Source organism: Physeter macrocephalus, chromosome 2, assembly GCF_002837175.3.
Source record: "Physeter macrocephalus isolate SW-GA chromosome 2, ASM283717v5, whole genome shotgun sequence".
Classification (NCBI taxonomy): Eukaryota; Metazoa; Chordata; class Mammalia; order Artiodactyla; family Physeteridae; genus Physeter; species Physeter macrocephalus.
The window spans coordinates 65,299,531-65,321,835 of record NC_041215.1 but is presented as its reverse complement, the minus strand read 5'-3'; the positions used below and the strand labels follow the sequence as shown (position 1 = coordinate 65,321,835).

The following is a 22,305-nucleotide window of genomic DNA, read 5'->3' as shown; positions in this document are numbered from 1 at the left end:
CAAGAAAGGGAAAGTATTTCCTATAACAAATGACAAGCTACTCAAAAAATACCTATTCTTCTTCCGAGCTAACAGAAATAAACTCCTAATTAAGTTAACCCAGTCGCCTTCAAGTTTTAACACACACAGGGCAACACCCTAACTATGATGTTTCTTAAAAAAAAAAAAAAAAAACTCTAAAAAATCAGTGCCATCTGACATTTTCCAGAGACTGGATAATCTTGAAAAGTTCCGTAACAACTCAACTCAAAAATTCTAACATCTTATTCCCTCAACTACTATAAATGCCAGTGTTCATCAATTAAGACTTGCCATCATCACTCAGGCTGGGTCTCAGTCACTCTGCAAACACACAGGATTCTGTAAAATGAGCAACTTATCAGGCCTTAAGTTTTACCAAGCTACGAGGTTGGGCTGTGCCTTACAAGTCAGTATTAAATTAGGGTTGGTTACTGCTCATTGATTCTCATGGGCTACTACTTCCGACTCTCCATGTAACTTGAAAATTCCTTTTAGCCAAGGACAGGGGATTATCTTCCTCTGTAGAAACAGCACATTTAACCAGACCTACTAGTGCACAGGGCTATACCACCTCCAAAGCACTTTCTAATTATGTTAAGACATATACATGATCACCACAACACAAGAGAAGAGGTGGAAAGGCTGAGAACCATCAATTCCACTTTATAGATATGGAAACACACTGGGGAGAAACTGATCTCTCTCTCTCTCTCTCTCTCACACACACACACACACACACACACACACACACACACACACACACTATGGAAACACACTGGGGAGAAAGGGAGAAACTGATCTCTCTCTCTCTCACACACACACACACACACACACACACACACACACACACACACACACACACACACACACAGAGTTAGTGGTATGTCCAATACCAGTCCTTTTAACTGCACATGCAGTGTGTATTAAAACTCCCTTTGCCTTTGTACAATTCTCAACATGTAAAAGGAGTTCTGTAAAGTATCTGTGGCTAAAAAGTATTTTGCAGTTCATGAAATCTGCCTTGTTAAAAACAGCAGCCCCTGGGCAGGGGCTAGTGGAGAGAGGCCAGTCATGGGCTCACAGCAGCCAGGAGGAAGTCTGACTGGGAGCTGGGGGAAGCAGAGATAGAGACCCACACAGTCATTAAACATTTTGCTATATATGGCACTGCAATAAAATGATTCCTTCTCCTTCCCAACTTTCCCTCATCCCCTCTTTGCCTATTGAAGGTTCTTTCATATGTTGAATGTTCACTTGAAATAGAATTTAAAAAAACAAAAAAACAGTAAAGTCCAGGGCCCAGTAAGTAGTTTGGTGGGATCTAAATCAAATTGTAGGTTTAAAAGAACATCAAGAAATAAATTAAGGGACTTCCCTGGTGGCGCAGTGGTTAAGAATCCGCCTGCCAGTTCAGGGGACATGGGTTCAATCCCTGGTCCGGGAAGATCCCACATGCCATGAAGCAACTAAGCCCATGCGCCACAACTACTGAGCCTGCACTCTAAAGCTGCGAGCCACAACTACTGAGCCCACGCGCCACAACTACTGAAGCCTGCGCACCTAGAGCCTGTGCTCCACAAAAAGAAAAGCCACCACAATGAGAAGCCCATGCACCGCAACGAAGAGTAGCCCTTGCTCACCGCAACTAGAGAAAGCCCGCATACAGCAACAAAGACACAACGCAGCCAAAAATAATAAATAGATAGATAGATAGACAGATAGATAGAGAGACAGATAGAAATACATTAAATTGACTAAGGCATTAGTCCAGAATTGTTTAGAAACTAAGGGTCATTGATATCAAACATATACACAGAGCCAAATTCTTCTCTCTTTGAGCTCTGGAAAAGACAAGAGGTGAAAAGTGCAAGCGGCTTGGTTCAAACTTTGGCTTCTCCTCTTTTGAGGACCCACAAGGGGGTATGTCTCTCTGGGCCCACTACTAGGAATGGGCACTTTTTTGTCTTACCTTACTAACATCATCTTGTGTGTTTGATTGTGTTTCTCTCTTTACACAGGTTACTAGGAATCTTAAAACATTCTGCCCACTTATAAGCCAAATTAATAAAATCTTATGAACCTGACTGCTGACTTCATCTCTTCTCTCACTCTTTCCCAACTCATACCTTCCCTAAAAAAGAAAAATCTTGTTTTAGTAAATGCCTATGAGCATTTCAAATCCACTAGGGAGGGATGAAATATAAATAAATAAGTATCCCTAGGAAATAAGAACAACAATAGTGGCTAACATGAATATTATAATAGTGTTAATCATGCCCGGGCCCTGTTCTAAACTCTCTCCCTGGGAGAGAAAATCAGATAGAAGGGCATATGTAAAGTGCCTCGTATATCATAAGGACCCAAGAATGCTTTCCTCCCCATACAACTGAAGAAAAATAAAGTAGCACTAAGAAAACCCAAACAAACATCTTTCAGCTTCTATATCCAGTTTAATGGTTGACGGGAAGAGTCTAACAGTTAAAACACGGGACCAAAGAATCAGAGACCAAACAAGAAAGAAATAGACTGGTTGCTTATGAAAGTGGAGGAAAGGAAGAAGTGAGTAAAAAAGGAAAATCCAACTAGTGCAGACACTGTCTCTTTGACCCGACTGCATAAAGATCACCAACAACTCTAGAAAGCGAAGAACGTCCCGCCGAGGCTGGGGCAAGCTCAAAGTGACAGGTCCAGGAAGCCACGGGCCCACTACCTGGTCCTCTGGACCCGACAGCACTCGGTGCGCTCCTCTGCCGTGCACTCAGGCCTCACACGGTTCAGGCTGCCGTGCCACACTCTGGACTTCCCTGAGTGACAAAGGGGGAAGACTGCAAGGATGAAACCAGCCTGCAGGAAACCTTCTGACCAGAAATGCCAGACTGTGCTTCTCCCTGTGCCCCACCCACATACTAACAAACCGCAGGGAACGAAGTCTGAGGCTCGCCGCTGCCCGCCGGGGGGACTGCTCTCACCTCCGGCAGCCCAGCAAGGCGAGGGGCGGGTGAAGGCACTCGCACGCGTCGTCGCCTGGCAGGATGGGGGCAGGGGGGGTGGCCTGAGTCACCTCTGGCTCCTCCTTCCACCACTCTGCATGGACAGCAGCGCGTGGCTCCTCTGGCCAGCCCTGGGGAACCACCGAGGGCCCTGCGCTTTGGCTTGTGACAGACGGATCTCTGTCCCAAATCTCTGGCTCAGCACTCACGGCTGTGCACAAGGCGCACTCTGCCGTGACGGGCAGCCAGGCCAGGGGCCCAAGCCACAGCCACGTGGTCACAGCAGTGCTCGGCGGGCCTCTCACGTGGAGACGCCCGAAGGGACAGCTGGGGCAGGGCACTGGGGGAGGGGAGGACAGGCCTCCTCACTCGGCCACACCATCCAACCTCAGCCCCACCCCACACGGCCCAGACTCAGTGGGACAGGGCAGGCAGTGGCCTCCCAAGAACAGCCTGAAGCCCTCAACAACAGGAAGTTTTCTAGCAAAAGCACGTGACACGGTGTCCTGGTAAGGCTTCGCATAACCCGAACACCAAAGGCCTAGACGCTGGCACTTCTGACTTCGTCCAAGGAGTCCACAGAGTTCTGGACTCCTCCAGAAAAAAGCATAAGGCACTATTAGTGGTTGGCATTATTATGCACCTACGGCATACACCTTCCATCAGAGGGCACTGCCATGTTTTAAACCCTTTTCAGCTAGTGACAACTTGCCCAAGTTTCAAAGGGCAGGAGACCATTCTTTGGTTCCACAGGTAAACAAGTTTTAAAGTAGATACTGTGCCTATCTCTGTTGTCCCAGTACTGAAAAAACATGCTCCTGGTATGCAGTCGGTGCCAATAAATGCTTCCGACAAAACAGCCCGGAGAATCCAACCACAGTCTGAATACAAGTATAGCAAGCGCTCTGCTAACTCACATCACCGCCAAGGACTTCTTTCCCATGTTAAGTACGTTACCAAATTATATATGTAAAAGCAAATTTTCCTCCTTCACCCAAGAGATTAAAAAGCTTCTATAATTAAGGATGATTTTTTAAATTGCAGGCAGTGTAGCAAAATGAATAGTAACACAGATTTGAAACACTCTAAATAGTTATTACCAAATCAATTTCAAAGCATTTCAATTTAGTAGCAAGCAGGGCAAGACAGGTGGCAACAAAGCAGTATTAGCATAAAATCAAAAGCACAGGAGTTACAACAAGTTAAAAATGAAAATAAAGTACAATTAATTCCTCTTTGTGTGCCTCTCTCTGCATCTGATCATCTCTCTTGGGACATAAAGTCCAGGAAATAAAAGGTCTAAAGCTACCTCTGGAATCACTTTCATTTTACAAGCCTAGGAAGGCAGAGAAGAGAGATGCAGGAAGACAAAAGTCAGCCCACGGTAACTTTTCTTTATGTCCTAAGCAACTGGGCAGAAGAGCAAATATTCTCAAACTCCAGCAAGGGTCAGCAGGATCCTAATCAAGTGTCCGGCATTTCACTGCAAGCCACTTTTGCAGGAGCAATATTCCTGTGAAGGTAATTCCCCTGCCTAAATGTATACCAACACAGCCAAAAATAAAAACAAATAAAATAATTTTTTAAAAAAATGTATACCTGCCTCCCAGCTTCAAAGTGAGCAGGGGGAGAACAAATGTAAGCTCCCTCCCCCGCCCCCCAGAGAAAGGGGAAAGGCAGCAGGAAAAGCCTGAGTTCTTGCTTTACCCTTTTAAAATTCTGAGCACTTCATCATCCTGAAAGCTACCTGGCCTGGTGGAATGCGGTGGCTCAGGTGTGGGGCAGCAGGGCAGGTGGAGAAAAACCTGCTCTGCTCAGAAGACACACCCAGTGCGGGAGATGGTGGGGTGAGAGGTGAGATGTGGCCGTCCTCCACTCAGAACCCCCTCCCCTCCCCCTTCATGGGGCTGTCCTAACACCAACTCTCAAAAGGAAACCCATCCAACGCGCTATGAAAGCCATTGGGAGATTATAAATGTCAGCAGGTACAAGCAGGTGGCAGAGAAAGGAAATGGAAGGGATGGCTGACTTTTAATGGCCTCTCTCTCTCTGCCAGAATTTTTCAAATTGCTACCTGGAAATCCTTCTCCTGGGTACCTCTATCATTAATGGATAGGAAGGATTTATTATTGTTTTAAATCTTGATAGGAAAGCTGAGTTTTGTTTGTTTCTCCTCATCCAACATCCATCCTCCTTCTTCCTAAATAAATAGCCCATTTCTTTGAAATAAATACACACACACATAAAAGACTGAACATGATATGGACATAAACAAAAATTAAACAGTATCTTTAAATCAAAAAGTGCTTTAAAGCCCGCTATTTTCAGTGATGTTTTCTTTTTTTTAAATCAGATTGGTTTTCACAAAGATTCCATGAATACACATATAGGCATACTATGTTTTATTGCCCTTCACAGAAATTGGGTTTTTTTCAAATTGAAGGTTTGTGGCAACTCGGCATCGAGCAAGTCTAAGGGTGCCATTTTTCCAACAGCATTTGCTCACTTCATGTCTCTGTGTCACATTTTGGTCATTCTCGAAATATTTCAAACCCTCTAACAACAAAAAGATTACAACTCGCTGAAGGCACAGATGATGCTCAGCATTTTTTTTAGCAATAAAGTATTTTTTAATTAAGGTAAGTACATTGCTTTTTTCTTTAGACATAAGGCTGTTGCACGCTTAACAGACTACAGTACAACTTTTATACACATTAAGAAACAAAAAAATTCGTGTGACTCGCTTTACTGCGATACCCGCTCTGTTATGGCGTTCTGGAATCAAGCCTGCAGTATCCCTGAGGTCTGCCCGTACTTAATTTTTTTCTAAGCCGGGATTAATAGTCTACAATTTCCATGTGTAACAGCTGGAAGCAAGTTATATTCAAGGGAGTGTCACTAAGAAAAAATGTTCTTTCCGTCATGGAGGAAATACCTTTAAATGCTACTTCTTTATAAAGTCTTCCTTTTCAAAGCAAATAATTAAAAAGCTGCTTCATGGTGACTGAGTACAGCTGGTGTCACATTTAGAAGGTTTTCACATTGCAGATTTGAAAATCAGACACTAACTTCTAGGTAATGCCGATGATTTTATTATGTAAAGAGTAAGGAATTTTACTTTAAAAAAAAAAGATATTTGTAGGGAATTTAGTTAATCCCATCCAGCTCCGACAGTATTTCTACATGACAGAATTATTAAACTTCTAAAGACATTTATGTTGGAAGAATTTGGAGCTCCTGAAATAGGATGCAGTGGGACTCCCCTCTGTATTACACCGTGAACGTGGAGCAGGGGGTGGAGAGGGGCCTGCTAGGCCTTGGCCTCCACAGAGAGAGACTGGAGGGGCCCAGATAAACTCCTCTCATGGTCATTAGTCTGCCCTTTCTCCTACCGAGCAATTCCAAAAGGAAATTCTCTTCACCTGCAAATGTATCAAAACCAGTAGAAACAGAACCCAGGCAGGGCACCCTGTGGCAGCCTGAGGAGGCTGTCTGGGCACGTGGGAACACAAGCTTCCCTTCATGGCATCTGCTGGGCAAAAATATTTAGACTGAATAGAATCATCATGAAGGAAGTCACCTTGAATAGTAAGGGGGAGGCCCAGGAATTTTTAAGGATGGGTTAGCATTGTTAGAAATTCCCCCTAAATAAACTGTGCTAATACTGTACATGGAGCTCTGGTCTGAGCCCTGGATGGGAGCCTACAGCTTCCCCAAAGCTTGCCATGTCATGACAGCTGTGGGCTCTTTATGTCAGCCCACCCCCAAACCTTTGCCACCCCAACCTGAGCTCCATGGGTTGATAAATCTCAAACAACTTAAAATGGAAAATTAAATGGAAAGCCTCTTCCTCCCTTCTCCAGGCCCTGTGTAATCCGGAACATGAATCTTAACCAGCCTGTTTTACAAGCAGCTGCAGGGCCTCCCAAAGCAGGAAGCCAAGATATCTCGCCTTCATCAGTGCCCACTGGAATCACTGAGTTCTTGAATATTTTACTCTGTTGAACAGTTAAGATGCCCAAAGGTTGCCATTCCCAGGCTACACCTTATAAAAACAGACATGTTCATCACTGCCCTCCCCCAGCAATCACAGAACCACCACTGAGTCACAGATCCCTGCTCCCTGAAGAGGCCACAGAACCTGTGTACCCTGTACTGATTCAGGAGGAAGCTGTCCCTCCTCTGGGCCTGCCACGCCCACCTCTTCAGAGAGCTGTGGGTAAGTCTGCCTGGAGAGGAAATGCTTGTTTTTCCTCCTCCTCCCTACCACACCTCCAATGTGTCCCTTGGCAACAGGTTCTAATTCTGCAGGTCACTGAAGGAGAGAGAACAGAGGAACACTGTCACCAGCACAGGGTTTCCCTCTCGGCCACCTATGGTCCTCGCTCCCTGCAGGAGATCGGGTGACCGGGCACGAAGCACAGTCTCATGAAGCAGGGGGTCTTTGCTGAAAGAGGGACTTCGGAACCTCTTCCCGGGTCCTCCCACTTTCATCTCAATCGTTGCCATTTTTCCTGTTCAGCCAAGTTAAGGGAACATGTTGACTGAGCCAAGGAAGGAAGGACAGCCTCAATGACATGAAATGGGTCATTTAACTTTAACGACAAGACACAACTTAAAATATAGACGACATGAAAAGACTGGACAATGCCAGCTTGGAATGGGAATCCCACACAGCTTCTTTAGAAACCAACTAAACCACTGCCTCCTGCAATGCAACTTGATACGTAGCCACCATTCTCTTTCCTTAATTTCTCATGCCCAACACCATGCTAGGAGCCCAGTAGATAGCCAGAAGAAGATAAATGAGACCCCCTAACTATGTGGAGACAAAAGTAAATAACATAACAAAAAGAAGTAAATTGAGGGGCTTCCCTGGTGGCACAGTGGTTGAGAATCTGCCTGCCGATGCAGAGGACACAGGTTCGAGCCCTGGTCTGGGAAGAGCCCACATGCCGCGGAGCAACTGGGCCCGTGAGCCACAACTACTGAGCCTGCGCGTCTGGAGCCTGTGCTCCGCAACAAGAGAGGCCACGATAGTGAGAGGCCCACGCACCGCGATGAAGAGTGACCCCCGCTTGCCGCAACTAGAGAAAGCCCTCGCACAGAAACTAAGACCCAACACAGACAAAAATAAAATAAAATAAACAAAAAAATAAGTAAATTGAAAATATTGAGATGCTATGGAGAGCATGTAATGGGGGACCAACTGGTCTGGGCTCAGCAGGGACTGTATTAAATCAAATACTATTTAAAAGCCTCAATACTCTTGCAGTTCAGTCATTCATTGACAATGCAGAAAACCAACCAGCAACTTTTCTTTTCCCTCTTTAGAACACCTTTAAAATAGCAGCAAACTCTCAATGAGAGAAAGAGACAGAGTGAGAATGAATGAATGAATGAATGAGGGTAGTTTTCTGTCATTGAAAAGGTTTCTGTCAAAACAAGCAACTGGCTTGGCCATAATCAGAGGCATGAGACATCAATGCCAGAACACAGAATAAGAAGTAAAAGGCTGTCAAAAAAAACAAAAAAAAATCTGTAGCACTAGCCAATTTCTTGAAGGAAGACAAACTCTGAGGAGGAGAGGACATTGCAGAAGAGCTAAGAATGCTGTAAAAAAAAGTCATCTGGCTATCACAGAATTAATACCAAAGATCCTTCGGTGGTAGGCAGCTCAGAGAGACCGGGCATGAAAACAGAGGTAACACTGGGAAAAATTTGTTACACAAAACAGCAGGTGGGGAAGCAGAGAGAGATGAGAAAGGGGAATTAGCAGAATAAGCTCACTGGAAGGGCTTGAAGCTGAGTGAAAAGAATTCAAACCTGCTACAAAAACCACAACCCACCATTCACATGAAATGTCCAGAATGAGCTAGCCAGTCTGTAGAGACAGAAAGTCGAGTACCAGTTGAGTAGGGCTGGGGTATGCAGGGAAATGAGGTGTGACTTCTAAGGGTACAGGGTTTCTTTTTGAAGTGGTAAAAATATTCTGAAATCAGATTGTGGTGATGGTTGCACAGTACTGAATAAACACAGACCACTCACTGGTTTAAATGGGTGAATATTATGGTATGCAAATTATATCTCAATGAGACAATTCAAACAGAAATGAAACAAAAACCCATAGAAGATCCTGATCCAAGTGAAAACTGAGGGAAGAGACTGCCTTCCTCACGCTGACGGGCCCCTCACAGAGCCCACAACCCAGTCCTAGGCATCTCACAGATCTTCTGGGGCAATCGCCAAAATAAAACTGGATGAACCTGCAGAGCTTGGTTTTTCAAATTACGCTTGAAAGAAATTGCAGGTGACTGGAGAAAACAAAGCTCAAACGTCACTGCATTTGGTTACATACATAAAACATAAAATATCCCTCAAAGACATGTGCATCACTCAGGCAACAGGGAGGGGCTGAGCTGTGCAGGAGAGCACTAGTATCAGACAGCAGCATGGCCTCAGCACACAAGAGACCTGAATAACTCACTCGAAAAGACACCAGGCTGCGGACTGGGACACACAGGTGCCCAGGCCCACCTGCAGAAATGCGAATGCACTCTGTCTGGGATGGGATGTAAAAACAAGGGCTCTTAAATTCCCTGGTTGATTCTATTGTGAACATGGGACTAGAAACTACTGACCTAATCAGAAGCCTTACTTTTGATTTCCTCTGAGAAGGAAAGAAGTGTGCAAAGAATTCAATTAAATGTTGCTCAAGTCACCTAGTCAAGCAGCCTAAGAGTCAGGACTACACTCTGTGTCTCCAGACTCTCAGCTCAGCACAAGCACACCTACTTTGTGGGTATGGGCATGGGTGTGTGTGGGCAGTTAGGTTTCCTTAGGAAATCCTGGCCTCCAAACAGTGGTCAGATACCATTATAAGAAACTAAAGAACAAACACCCAGAAATAAGTGGGGAGATCAGTGACCTTGAGACTGAGCTGGGAAGACTTCTCAATATGCAGGGATTTCCTTGCCCTATGGTGTGTCCTATCCAGACCCGATCCCCATCAAGTAGAATTACTCAGTGAGGAGGGAAGATTTTTGTAACTTCACAGGCCAGACCTGATCTGGAAAATTTTTTACCAAATGAGCCCAGGGTTATAAAATAAACACCAAGGAATGTAAAAGCCAATGTTTCATCCTCTCAGCTGTCCATGGAGCCGGTGCTATCTGCAAAGGACAGGGCAGGCCCCAGAGGGCCGACCTTCGCAAACCACGCGTGCTAAAACCCTCTTAAGAAGTGCCTGGTGAACGCTCTGGCTGTAACGCATGGAGCCAGCACATGACCGAGGAGTGAGCTTCTTACCTATAATTCCACTGTCCTTGCTTTCCAGAGTGGAACTAGGGCTGCTAATGGTCTCACAGGGACTTTTGTTGGCTGCCGTCTTGCTGACACAGCTATTCAAGGTTGAGCAGGGGCTATCGGTGCTAGGAGACGCAGTACTGCTTGTAAGTGTGGAGCAAGGGCTGATGCCTTGGCTCAGAGCTGTGCACTGTAAGATGAAGGGAAGGAAGAGTTAGCGCAGCTACACATCCCTTTGTTTTTGATGCTAAAACAATGAAACTACAAACCAGAAAACAGTTTTGTTTTGTTTTGTTCTTTAAATCTAGGGATCTTAATATATACGGTCTTCCAAAATTTAAAAGAGAAATCTCCTAGTTCTGTTCCCCCCACCTTGCCATCTTCTTTCTTCTTAAAAGGGCAGTCTTAGAAATAATTTAGTGGGAATGTGCATTTAGTAAAGCAGAAATAGCAAACAGGCAGACTTCCTTTCATTTAACGTCTGCAGAAGACAAATGGGTTCTTTGACCTCTGTGCGTTAAATCTGGGAACTCTGTTTTTGTAATGTTTCACAAGCACTGCAACCTGATTCAGTTTCTGAAGATTTATGGGATCTGCGATCAGGGGAAGGAGGCGGGTGGCCGCTGCGATCTCAATCAATGCATGACACCCTCACTGAGACCCTCGCAGGGGGCAGAGGCTCCGGCCCCTCGTTGCTATTCAGACATACACTTCTCATCTCGGATGTGGCAGGCTGCTGTTCCCTAGGAAGGGGAGTGCTCTTCCGTAGATGGACCATTTGATCTCATTTTATTTTGTCTCTATTCATCTCCTATAAATCTTTTCCTCACCCCACTGACCCTCCAAAATTTCAACGGATAAAAATGCACAGGAAAGCGTATACCAAAGCAGCCAGATGAGAAGAACGGTGCAGTAAAGATAAAAGTAGTGTCATTACTAAGGAATTCTCTCAGCCGCTTTAATTCATTCTGCTACTCTTCTCCGGGTGGTGATCAGAAGGTTAATGGGGACATTTTCGTAAGTTCTATACCCTTCTACTTCTCCTCACCGCCCCAACCTCAACTACAAAGATTCACAAACACACTGCTGAAATGAATTTCAATACACAGCAGCCCAGACTCATTTGGCCCGAACAATGACCTCCCCACTCAGGGAGGGGGGAAGACGGTCATGCCTTCATTCATCCTCTGAGCAGGTATGACATGCAGTGTCTTCCTCAGGCATTACCATGGTTTCGTTTTTTTCTTCAATGGTGATGTGTGTGGAACTTGGGATCCCTTCTCCCAGTAAAAATCCCAGCCTTGTCAACAGTTCTTGAGCTGCTGGCGAACAGCTCGGTTCATTCTCGGCCTTTGCTTCTGGAACAAAGAAAGAAAACAATGAAAGACGCCCCTCTCAGGAATTTCAGTATCGCATCTGGAGGAGCTGGCATTACAGCTGCTTGTCTGGTGCTTTTACGTATTTTTATAAAATGCACAAAGTTTGACAATGCTGCCTGTCCGCCAGCAATACACTCTAATTAAGAGACTGTGACAGGTTAAGAAAACAGTAAAAGAGAAACTCCAAGTGCAAAGGGTGAAATTGTTGACCTGAATCAGAAGACATGGTGTCATTTTCTGATGGCAATTCCTACTTCCATGTCATGAAAAATGGATACTTCAGACACCAAAGGCAGAAAAAGGCCTACTCCTCATCTTACTCTTGAAGAGCACAGTGTGTCCAATGCCAACAGGAGGCTGAAATAAAGTAAAATCCAAGTGGCATGCTGCCAGAGCTATTAGATGCGGGGGGGAAAACTGAAATGCAAGCTCTCATTAAACAAGAAAGAGGCATGACCACTTCAGTGGAAACTTCCTGTGCACACCCCCTAGGAGTGAAAGTCAAAACCAGGATTCCAACCCAAGGGTCAATCATCAGGGATCCATGTTGAAACAAAGATCTTAAGTTCCAGTGAACTGTGTCCCAAGAGACAGGAGCCAGTAGTACACCCTGCTGTCCATGGGGAGATGCAGAAAAATCGGCTGTGTTCTCAGCACACTCCACAGTAAGGCTGGAAGCATGTTCCACCTGAAAGTCACAGGGCATGTTTGGATGCCCTAAGGCTGGTCATCTTGCTTTGTGCACTCAAGAGAATTTTATTGTTGGACTTGACTTAAATGTTGAGCTGTAGATTAACCTTGTATCCAAAGCCTAAGGGAACTTAATTTCGGTGGACAAAATGATAGTCACATCATTCTAACAGCTCTCTTACAGTTTTAAGTCACCATCCATCAGGGAATGAAACAACGTATAAAGTTAACTGTGCCTACAAAAGTTAGAACTTAAAAACAACATGCAACCCGTAATAGTCATTCATCTTAATGTTTTGTTTTTTGTTCATTGTCTAGGTACCTAGATCCATACATTCATGAACAATTTTCCCTGGATGTGGAAATCTGCAGATAATAGGTAATAGGTCATAGAAAAATAAAATGAGGAAAGAACAAATTCGAGATATTACTTTTGAGCTACAACAGCAGCACCAAAGTTCAATGCTAACTTTGCCTTTTGTAAGGAACTACAAAAATCAACATAAGCAGAGCTGAGAAGACCATCTGTATTATCCTCACCCACATTATCAGTTTTGCTAAGTCATGCTCCCAGGATGGCAGCTATAAGGGGAACTAGGCTGACTGTATCCTCAAGGAAGGAAAAGTACCCCACCCGCTGCTTGCTCTCAAAAGCTCCCAAAGTTTAGGGTGAGAAGAAGAGCTGTTTCCCCCCTTGGATATTTTTCAGTTGCTCTAGAATACTGCAGAGATAAAATAACCAAGGCTTGATTGCTGTGGGTTAATAGAGCCCTGATGTTTCTGGATCATTTGAGATAAACCCATAACATGAAGGAGCAGTGGCCCCAAGCCAATGACAGGGGTGAGGGAGCCACCCCAGGGCAGGTCAACCACACCCTCAAAGCCACTCTACAGAAGGTCCCTTCCCACCAGAGATCTCCAATCACATTTTGACTCTTAAGGTACATGGGCACTGGGGAAAGGAAACCAGGAACCAAACCAAATCAGCATGACCCAGGCACACCCAAGGGCTGGACCACTTCAGAACAGGATCAGTGCCACCCTCCCTTGCCCCAAGGCTCAGGCAGGGCAGCTACTTTATCTTAGGTGTGGCAGCTGGACCAAAGGGAGAGAACAGGATGCAGCTGGAAAGGGGAAGAAGTGGGTGAGGGGCCAGAACTCAGCACTTTCCCTACTCCACACCCCCCTTTCTTTTCAAAACAATCTCTACACTGCTTCCCAATTGTGACCTGCCCCAGAATGTCTAGCTTCTGGTTCAACCTGAAACACTCTGCGGAAAGAGCCAAAAACTACTCCTAGTTGGCAGCTGCTGTCACGAAATCTACCCTGACTACAAACAGGGCCACAGCCAATGGCTCACTCTGAGACCCTCATCCTGTGTAGGTCCTGGGTGGGAGGGGGGCCGGAGGCAACAGATTCACCCCAGATTGTCAAGGTTTTCATTAAAAAAATAATTTTATATATGTATATCATTGTGTATATACACACACACACACGTGTGTGTGTGTGTGTGTGTGTGTGTGTGTGTATAGATTCAAAGACAACTAGTCATCTAAACCTCCCCCCTTCAGACAAGTTGGGGAGCAGTGGCCATTCCAGTCTCCTGAAGAGACAAGAGATGCCCAAATTCATCATTAACTTGTTCTCTTAACTGTTCAATCTGGTCTTGGTTGCTACCAACGTTCCAAAAATCTACCCAGGTTTGGGAGGAATGAACAGATGTTCTTTATTGCAGTTTTGGCATCCATTAAGCCACTACAATTTTCTTTCTTCCAGAAGCTTCCCAACTGTCTTTTCATATTACTCTTTCTACCAAAATGTCATCCTAGTGACCTTCCCCTCAGAAGTCCCCTTTGGTCTGAATTCCTTAATCCACGTCAAGCTGTCCGCATCTTTCCTTCCCTAATGCACAGTGTCTCTCGCTGAACTTTTCATTCTGGCAGAAGGACCCCTGGGTGAAGTGTGACAGTGCCATTTTGGGGGAGATGAGTTGCCTGGGAACACACACTGATACACTCGACTGTGAAATGGAAATGTATTTGTCCTTCCATAGTCAATTACCAAATACTGAGATTTGAACAGTCAGATAGGATTTTCTTTGAGCTAATGATTCCAGAACGACTCCCAAACCAAAATTCAATGGGATACTCTAGATAGTCTATTTTCATTTGTGTAGTTAAAATTAAATCACTCATCAACAATGGGTGTACCTTACCCCATAGCAGTGGGATAAGGGCTGGAGAGAAAGACCTCATCTCTTAGCAATGCTTTAACATCTCATAGATTTAAATATCCAAAGAACTTAGGATGCCTGTAGCTGGAGGTGAGAGAGTATCTGGCCTCACACTCCCTAGGAATCCGTTAGGTAAGTGGAGAGCGATATTCCTCCCAATAATGTTCTCATGAAATCCTCACTATTACACCACTGTGGAATAATCACATGGAGAAAGGCAAAGGGAATTTCTCTGATCACTCCCTGCCTGGCTCTTTTTACCTATTCACACCTGTTAGATCACATCGGGGGTGCCAACATCCAGGTACGGTCCACAAGGTGACTGGCTCCATCCTAACTTCAAACCTATCTGTCCCCTTAATAACCATCCCCTCACCCTCCCCCCCATACAGGCTCAGAGGAAAAGACTCCCCACACTAAAGCTATTCTGGATCCCTTACAGTGTGAGCCTCTCTAAACCTCAATTTCCTCATCAGGGAAGTGGCCATCACCTACCTCTTATAGATTTTAAAGCTCAAAACAAATGTGAGAAACATCTTATAAGCTGAATATCTTTGAGATAAAACACTGTATCAAAGTTGGTTATTATTTCTACCAATTTTAACATCAAGAGCCCACTTTCTCACTATTACTTCATTTTCTGTTTTCATGGCTTCCTTTCTATATTTAATGTGCATATATTTCTCTTACCTAAAAAAAAAAAGTTTTCTGTTTAGTATTTTTCTGCCTTAATTTAACTTTTTCTGAACTCACTATTCCTTCAAGACAACAAATCCCCTCCTGCTATCAAACTGTTCTAACTTGGCCCACACTTAACTGCTTTCATTTCCCATATAATCATTCTGCCTTCTTTAAAGCCAGAGCTATTAGAACCTTGGAAGTGCCTGGGCATTACCAATGATAATGCCATCAAGAGAATCCTTTTCTCCACTCTCATCCTCCTCAAACGCAACAGAGCACTGGGCATTGTTGATGATGCTAGGCTATTCACTAGCATGCAACCGTGAACCACTGACTTAACATCAGCTTCCAAGACAGTACTTCTGAATCAAGTCTGTTAAGTGAGACACAGCCTTGATTGATGTTAAATCCCTTCCTCTGCCTCTACCTGTCTAGGACCTGCTTCTTGCTAAACCTCTTGCCTTCCTTGCCTTCTACTCCACAAACATTTTCCTGTTTCCTTCTGCTTACTCCTTCTCCTAAGGCATCGCCATTCCCTCCTCCTTCAATTTCCAAAAATACTATTTACGGAGGAGCATCTATCCATGAACCTGACCTGGTTCTGTCAATAACTGATTTCTAGTCTGGAATACCAAAACGTAGTTATCATATAAGTTATCTTTAGGCTTTTCATCTCATGCATCCCATACTGAAATTGTCACCAAATCTTACCACTTCCTGTTTCAAAATGTTTCCTGAATTCGCCTTTTTCTCTTCAGTCACACTGCCACTTTACTCTAAGTCCTCATCCTCTCCAGTCTAGATAACTATTAGTCTGTGAATCAATTTTCTCACCTATTTTTATTTTCTCCCTCTCTTTTCCTGCCTCTAAGCCAGTGGTTCTCAAATTTTTTAGTATCAGAGCTCACCGTTAAAAATTAAGAACTCCAAAGAGCTTGGGCTTATATGGGTTATGTCTATTGACATTTAGCATGTTTGAAATTAAAACTAAGAATGTTAAAATCTATGTTAATCCATTTTAGGTTAATAAAAATTACACTAACAAATAACATTTTTAATAATAACCGTATTTTAATTTTAAAAGTTAAGAATGGCATTGTTTTACATTTTTGCAAATTCTTTTTAATGTCTAATTTAATAGAAGACAGTTGGATTCTAATGTCTACTTCTGCATTCAATCTGTTGTGATAGGTTCTATGGGTTGAAGCATGTGAAGAATTGTGGCTTTAGAGAGCAATGTATTGAATAGTTGGGAAAGGGAGGAACCTTTCCAGTTAATTACATATATTCTTCTTTGACACCTCCCCGAAACTTGACAAGTAGCAATTTCTTAAAGGTTAGTTCCAATGTTGACTGAATCTGAATCAGTGAACTTTCTGTACTCTGTTACAGTAAAATCCAATGGTCTGTTTTATGCTTCAAATGAATTTTACCTATGCAAGATTTTGTTAACATCATGCACTGGGTCATTTGGAAAATACTGGTCTTGCAGATCTTACAAGTGTTGACACATTTTATTATACAACACCAAAATATCACATTCATTAACATCACCACAGATCTCAATAGAAAAGTCTTGGGAAGCCATCAAGCTCTTTGTGACAGATGCAAATACCCCCAAACCTAATTTTCATTCGAAAGGTCAAATTGTGTCATTGGCAACTAATCCCCGTCAGGATTTTTGGTTTGTTTGTTTTGTTTTTTAATTGAAGTGATGTGTTCATTTTGTTCCTTTTCGAGAAAATATATGTCAAATACCCAATTCTGAATAACCCTGATTTGTCAGTTGTACTTTCAAGTAAAAATCATGTTTTGTTTTGTTTTGTTTTTTTAAGAAAGGCTAGTTCAGCTTGCATTTCAAACAATCACACAGGTGCTTTTCCTTGAGACAACCACATACTTCAGCACACAGTGGACGTGCTTTCTGCGGACTTCCCATTTCATCACACAGGATATTAAAAAGATGGGTATTCAAGGGTCAAGACTTAAAATTCATTATTTTTAGGGCTTCATCAAGGACATTGTTCAGTGAATTATTATTTCTGATGCAAGTGGATGTTGATAAAAAAAAAAAAAAAATACCACATGTAGCCCTACAATAGCAGGAGCCCCTACTTTGACGTGTATTAAGGCATCAGAAGTCTTACCAACAATTGCCCTTGCACCATCACTGCAATTGTCAATGCAAAAGAAATGGAAATATCTTAGTGTTATTATGAAAAGAGCTGTGACTTCACAGACCCTCTGCAAGGGTCTTAGGGATGCCTAGAAGTCCATGTCCCACTCCTGTAGAACCTTTAAGTCTTCAATTGTACTAAATTCTCCCTTTTCATAAAAATAATAAATAAAACCATAGTCGCAGACTCCCTTCACCCTACTAACTGATCTCTCATCTTCCCTTACTTGCTCAGCTTCTTAGGGGTAAAAGAGAGGTGGTTTATCCTCACCAATTCCATTTCCTTATCACATACCTACAACTTAAACTCATTCACCTTCACAAGCCTCCTAAAACAGCCCTATTAGGCACAGTAACTTTCTTTTCATGGCCCATCTCCTCTTTTGATTTTCCCGTAAATTTTTGACCTTGGCAGATACTCTGCTCTCCAAGGAGGAAAGTGGCAACTGTCACATCAGACACTCAGAGGGGAAACCCAGGGATACTGTGTGGTCTTGTGGGTTCTTCTACCCTTTTGCTGGTGCTTCTTCCACCTTATTCACAGCTCAAGAATAAAATACCAAAGGTTTTCAGGTCTCTTCTCTCAATAACCTTTTCCCTAGTGTAATGCACCTAATCTCATCACGTTCCCTCTAAATAAAAGGCTGCCCAGTTTACCTCCTGAGCTCTTTCTTAAGCCCCAGTTTGATTTTTCCAACTGTTCATTGGACACTTTTGCCTAGATGTCCCCAGACCTCAAATTCAACATGCCTGAAACTGAACTCAAACCAAAATGGACAGGTCCCTCTCTCCTACTGTCTGGTTAATGTAGTCTCAAAACCCTGATGTCATCATCTTTGTCTCTTACGGCTTCCAGGTCCTTGCAATTCCTCAGGAATCTTCCTGTATCAATCACTTTTTTCCTGATCCTGTTCTAATTTGAGATCTTATTCTCTCACTTAACTACTGAAATCATTTTCTAACCATTCTCCCTGACTCTAGTCCCTTTCCTGCCCCACTCCATCCTATACTTTGCTGACAAGTGAATCAAGGCATAGTACTCCAAGCAAGTCTTTCCCGGCACAGCACCTCCATCTGCACCCTACTGGTCACACAGCTTGGATTAGTCAACACTCCTCCCCCACCCCCGTACTACAGTTACTCTGTATATATAGGTCTTTAATCCCCGACCAGACTCTAAGGCTCCAAGAAAAAAGGACCTATGCTTGACAACCCATCTCAAATAGCATCCAACATAGTACTTTTCACAGCATAAGAATTTAATATCTATTCAAGGGAATGCAGAACGAATGGCTACTCTACCTCTAGCCTCTCCTCCACTACACACATACCAGGTATGTCCCCCTTCTGTACTTCCATCTAACTAAAACCTTATTCAACCATCGGTCAAGTGGTGCATCACCATGCTAAGAAGCTGAAAATTAAATTAGCAGGAGCAAGGTTACCTCTTGGGAAAGGAAGAGAAATGTGATCAGGAGGAAACACAGTCATGTTTTATTTCTTAAACTGAGTAGTGGGTAGACAGGTGCCATATTCTTTATACCTGTTTCATTCTCTAACTCTTTTTGAATGTTTAAAATAGTAAGCAAAAACATAAGGCATCAATATTTACTTAAACATATATCTAAAAAAGATTCACTCCTCCCAGTAAGATAGTTCTGCATTTAATTATTCTGCTGTTTCATATGTGTTAGTTTTTTGGGGGTTTTTTTGTGGTACGCGGGCCTCTCACTGTTGGGGCCTCTCCCGTTGCGGAGCACAGGCTCCAGAGGCGCAGGCTCAGCGGCCATGGCTCACGGGCCCAGCCGCTCCGCGGCATGTGGGATCTTCCCGGACCGGGGCACGAACCCGTGTACCCTGCATCGACAGGCGGATTCTCGACCACTGTGCCACCAGGGAAGCCCATATATGTGTTAGTTTTACTTGCTAACAACACTGTTAGAAAAAAAAACGTTTCGTCGTATTTTGAGACTTCACCAAGCAATGACTCATAAGACTAAAACTTTCTCACCCCTCCCCATCAAACCTTGCTCAAGTAGCTAATGACAGATTGAAGCAAACCTAAATGGATTATGGTTGCCCCTAATTCCAAGAAACATAGCTGTGAATCCTATTATAATCTAATAACCCTCCCTAATTTATCTAGTTTTTTATTTTCCCTTAAGGCAGAGGTATTGTTTTGTGGGTGACATTTTCCCCTTAAACAATATGTTGGTTTAGCAATAGGAAGCTTATTTGTGAAGAACTTACTCGATATGACACATAGCTTATTAGGATCACTTGACAGGAAAAAGGGGATTGTGTTTTGTTTGAGGACCTCATTAAGTCACTCTTTTTGTCAGAGTAGAAAGTGCTGTTTTTCCAAAATATCTAAAAACACTGAATAAAGTAGAATCTCTTTCCATAAAGATGTTTCCAGGTTAATGTAAACTTTAATAAACAGGTTCTTTGCTTATAATAAAAATGTTCATCTGCCCATATCATATATCCCACTACCCAGATGGCTAAAATAAGCAGATTACACATAAATACAACTGCTTATAAGTTAATGGATAAATTCAAAGTGCTCATTGGTTTTGTTTTACTTTGATTTAAATTTCAGAGAGCTAAGAGTCAAGAATTTATGGAGCAACACAACCATAAAGTGAGGCAGCTTAGTCTGGAAAGGGTATTTCAAACATCTAGGAATAACTTGATATTTCACGAGTCTGTGGGAAATTTCAAAAGCATTTCACGAGGGGCTGCTGTCAATAGTTTGTTGGTCTGGGGATTACTGAAATGCTATTATTGACAGCATCCAGAAAAGTGTCTTAGAGACTTTTTAAAAATGCCCAAAGGAAATATGGAAAGTATAAGCCCAAATTTTAAATTAAAACTTAAGTGATGCTGCTACTATGAAACCCTAGAAATTAGGATTTAGTCCATCATGCATGCATCTGTACATGCTTGGGCTAATACTCAAACTCAATTAGTTTTAGTTTGCTCCAGCCTCGCCTTTAGATTCAGTGACCTGGACATAAAATTTGTACTTTAATATGGCAAACTTAATTAACCCCATTGAAATGTAAAGGACTCCATGGGGATTACAAAACACACCATCGTTTACTAATCATCAAGTTAAATTTTGTTAGGCAACCACCTCGTCATTAACCAACAGATAACTCTCCCGGGGCTTCCACCGGTTTCGTGGCTAGCCACGAAAGACCATGTGCCCGCAAGCACGAACTACACCCCTTTTCCCGACGCCCAAAAAAGGGGAAATGTACCCTGCTTCTTAATTCTAGGTGAAACTTCTGGAAACTCCTGGTGTGTATTCGCAGCCCGGGTATGTCATAATTTCAGTCCCCATGGAGACTGATGATGCTGAATCCAGGAGCTAGGGTCTCGAGAGTAAGCACATCTGCAGACTGCAGACTACACCAACAATATCAATCACTCTGCTTGAATTTAGCTCAGCTGGCAGCCAAGCATAAGAATACCTCCTCCCCTAAGAAAGCCAATTCTGCCTTGGGCAAGGGGAGAAAAGTTGACAGTGGGAACTATTTTATAACCTCTTTTCTTTGCCCAATAAAAATCCCAAATTTGTCCTCATTCTTACCCCAGCGGGAGCCCTAAACTCTAGACAGGATGTCAACAGGACTCCTGGCCACTGAGGAAGGCGTCACATAATGGAGTCCACACCAGCCAAATGCCAGGGGCATAACCAACCAGGACTCCAAAGGCAGGTGGGGATGAGGGTAAGGGGTGGGGGCAGGCTTATTCTGAAATGGGCAGACAGCTCAGTAAATTCAGATTATTGATATTCACTTCAGAGGAACAGGTTTTCACTTTCTTTTTGACACCCAGAATAGAAATGAGAGAGAAGATCGACCCACAGACACCTTGCACACGTGAATTCACAACCAGGAGGGTCCTCCTGTCTGCAGGGTTTCTGGCTATCCTGAACAGACAGCACTGTGGACCCTCCCCTCTGGACCACCACACACCTGGTGCCCTGCTCCTCCTCAGCACAAATCCTGGTGTGAACCTCTTACCTAAACCAAACGGCTGGGTGCCTGGACAGAAGGAAAAAGGGTGGCATTTCTCATGCCAAGATGCAGGCAACAGCATCCCTTCCCAGAATGCTCAGCTCCTGGTCCCATCTCGACCCCCACCCCACCCCAAACTCCTCTTCTTGACTTTCATCTTTTGCCAACCCCTCACACTCAGCTCACTTTTAGCTTTATTTTCACCATCACCACTGCCACCCCACTCCATGTTCCTACCATGCCTACACTTCGTACCCACTCCCCTCCTATGCCTCAGCAGAAACATGAAATTCACATACAGAAGCTATACCCCTCTCCACCCACAATTAGGGAGAGGAGGATGCCAGGTCTTCCAAGATGGAAATATGGGTGAGTTTTCTCTTTCAGCATTACTACATAAATTTGTGTCCATATTGGGGGTACAACAGGTTTCTCTACATATGCCATGATTCTTAACCATGTGTTTCTGCAGGAAAACAGGGTGTAAGTTCAAAACACATAAATTAAAGACCTTAGAGTTGTGAGTTGGGGACACAACCCCCCACCCCAGAGAAAGAAACAAACAGGTACATTCTGGAATCGATTTAAAAAAATAAAGAACTATTAACACATCTACGAAATGCTAGAGTATGTAACGTCTGTTACACGTATTTCCAGATATAGGGAAAAAAGCAAAATATAAAGTGTCTTCATGAAAAGTTTCAATCAATTTGGATATTTTTTTGCCTCTACTTCAACATTCTCTAAAGAAAAACTTCTGATGTTTAAAAAAAAAAAATAAGCAGCTTTCAAAAGCTACCAA

The 22,305-nt window shown here is 43.4% G+C and overlaps 1 protein-coding gene across 5 annotated transcripts in view; it reads right to left on the bottom strand.

Annotated features, from left to right (window-relative positions):
- The window catches only part of TANC1 (tetratricopeptide repeat, ankyrin repeat and coiled-coil containing 1), a 236,341-nt gene that overhangs the window by 68,466 nt on the left and 145,570 nt on the right, over positions 1-22,305 (bottom strand). For 4 of the 5 annotated variants that reach the window (XM_024122164.2, XM_028478263.1, XM_024122167.2 and 1 more), the window contains 2 exons: positions 11,544-11,674; positions 10,320-10,506 (listed from right to left, as the gene is read on the bottom strand). In XM_024122164.2, the coding sequence (XP_023977932.1) occupies positions 10,320-10,506; positions 11,544-11,674 (318 nt within the window). The remainder of the gene's footprint in view (positions 1-10,319; positions 10,507-11,543; positions 11,675-22,305) is intronic. The other variant, XM_055088026.1, reaches the window with a different exon arrangement.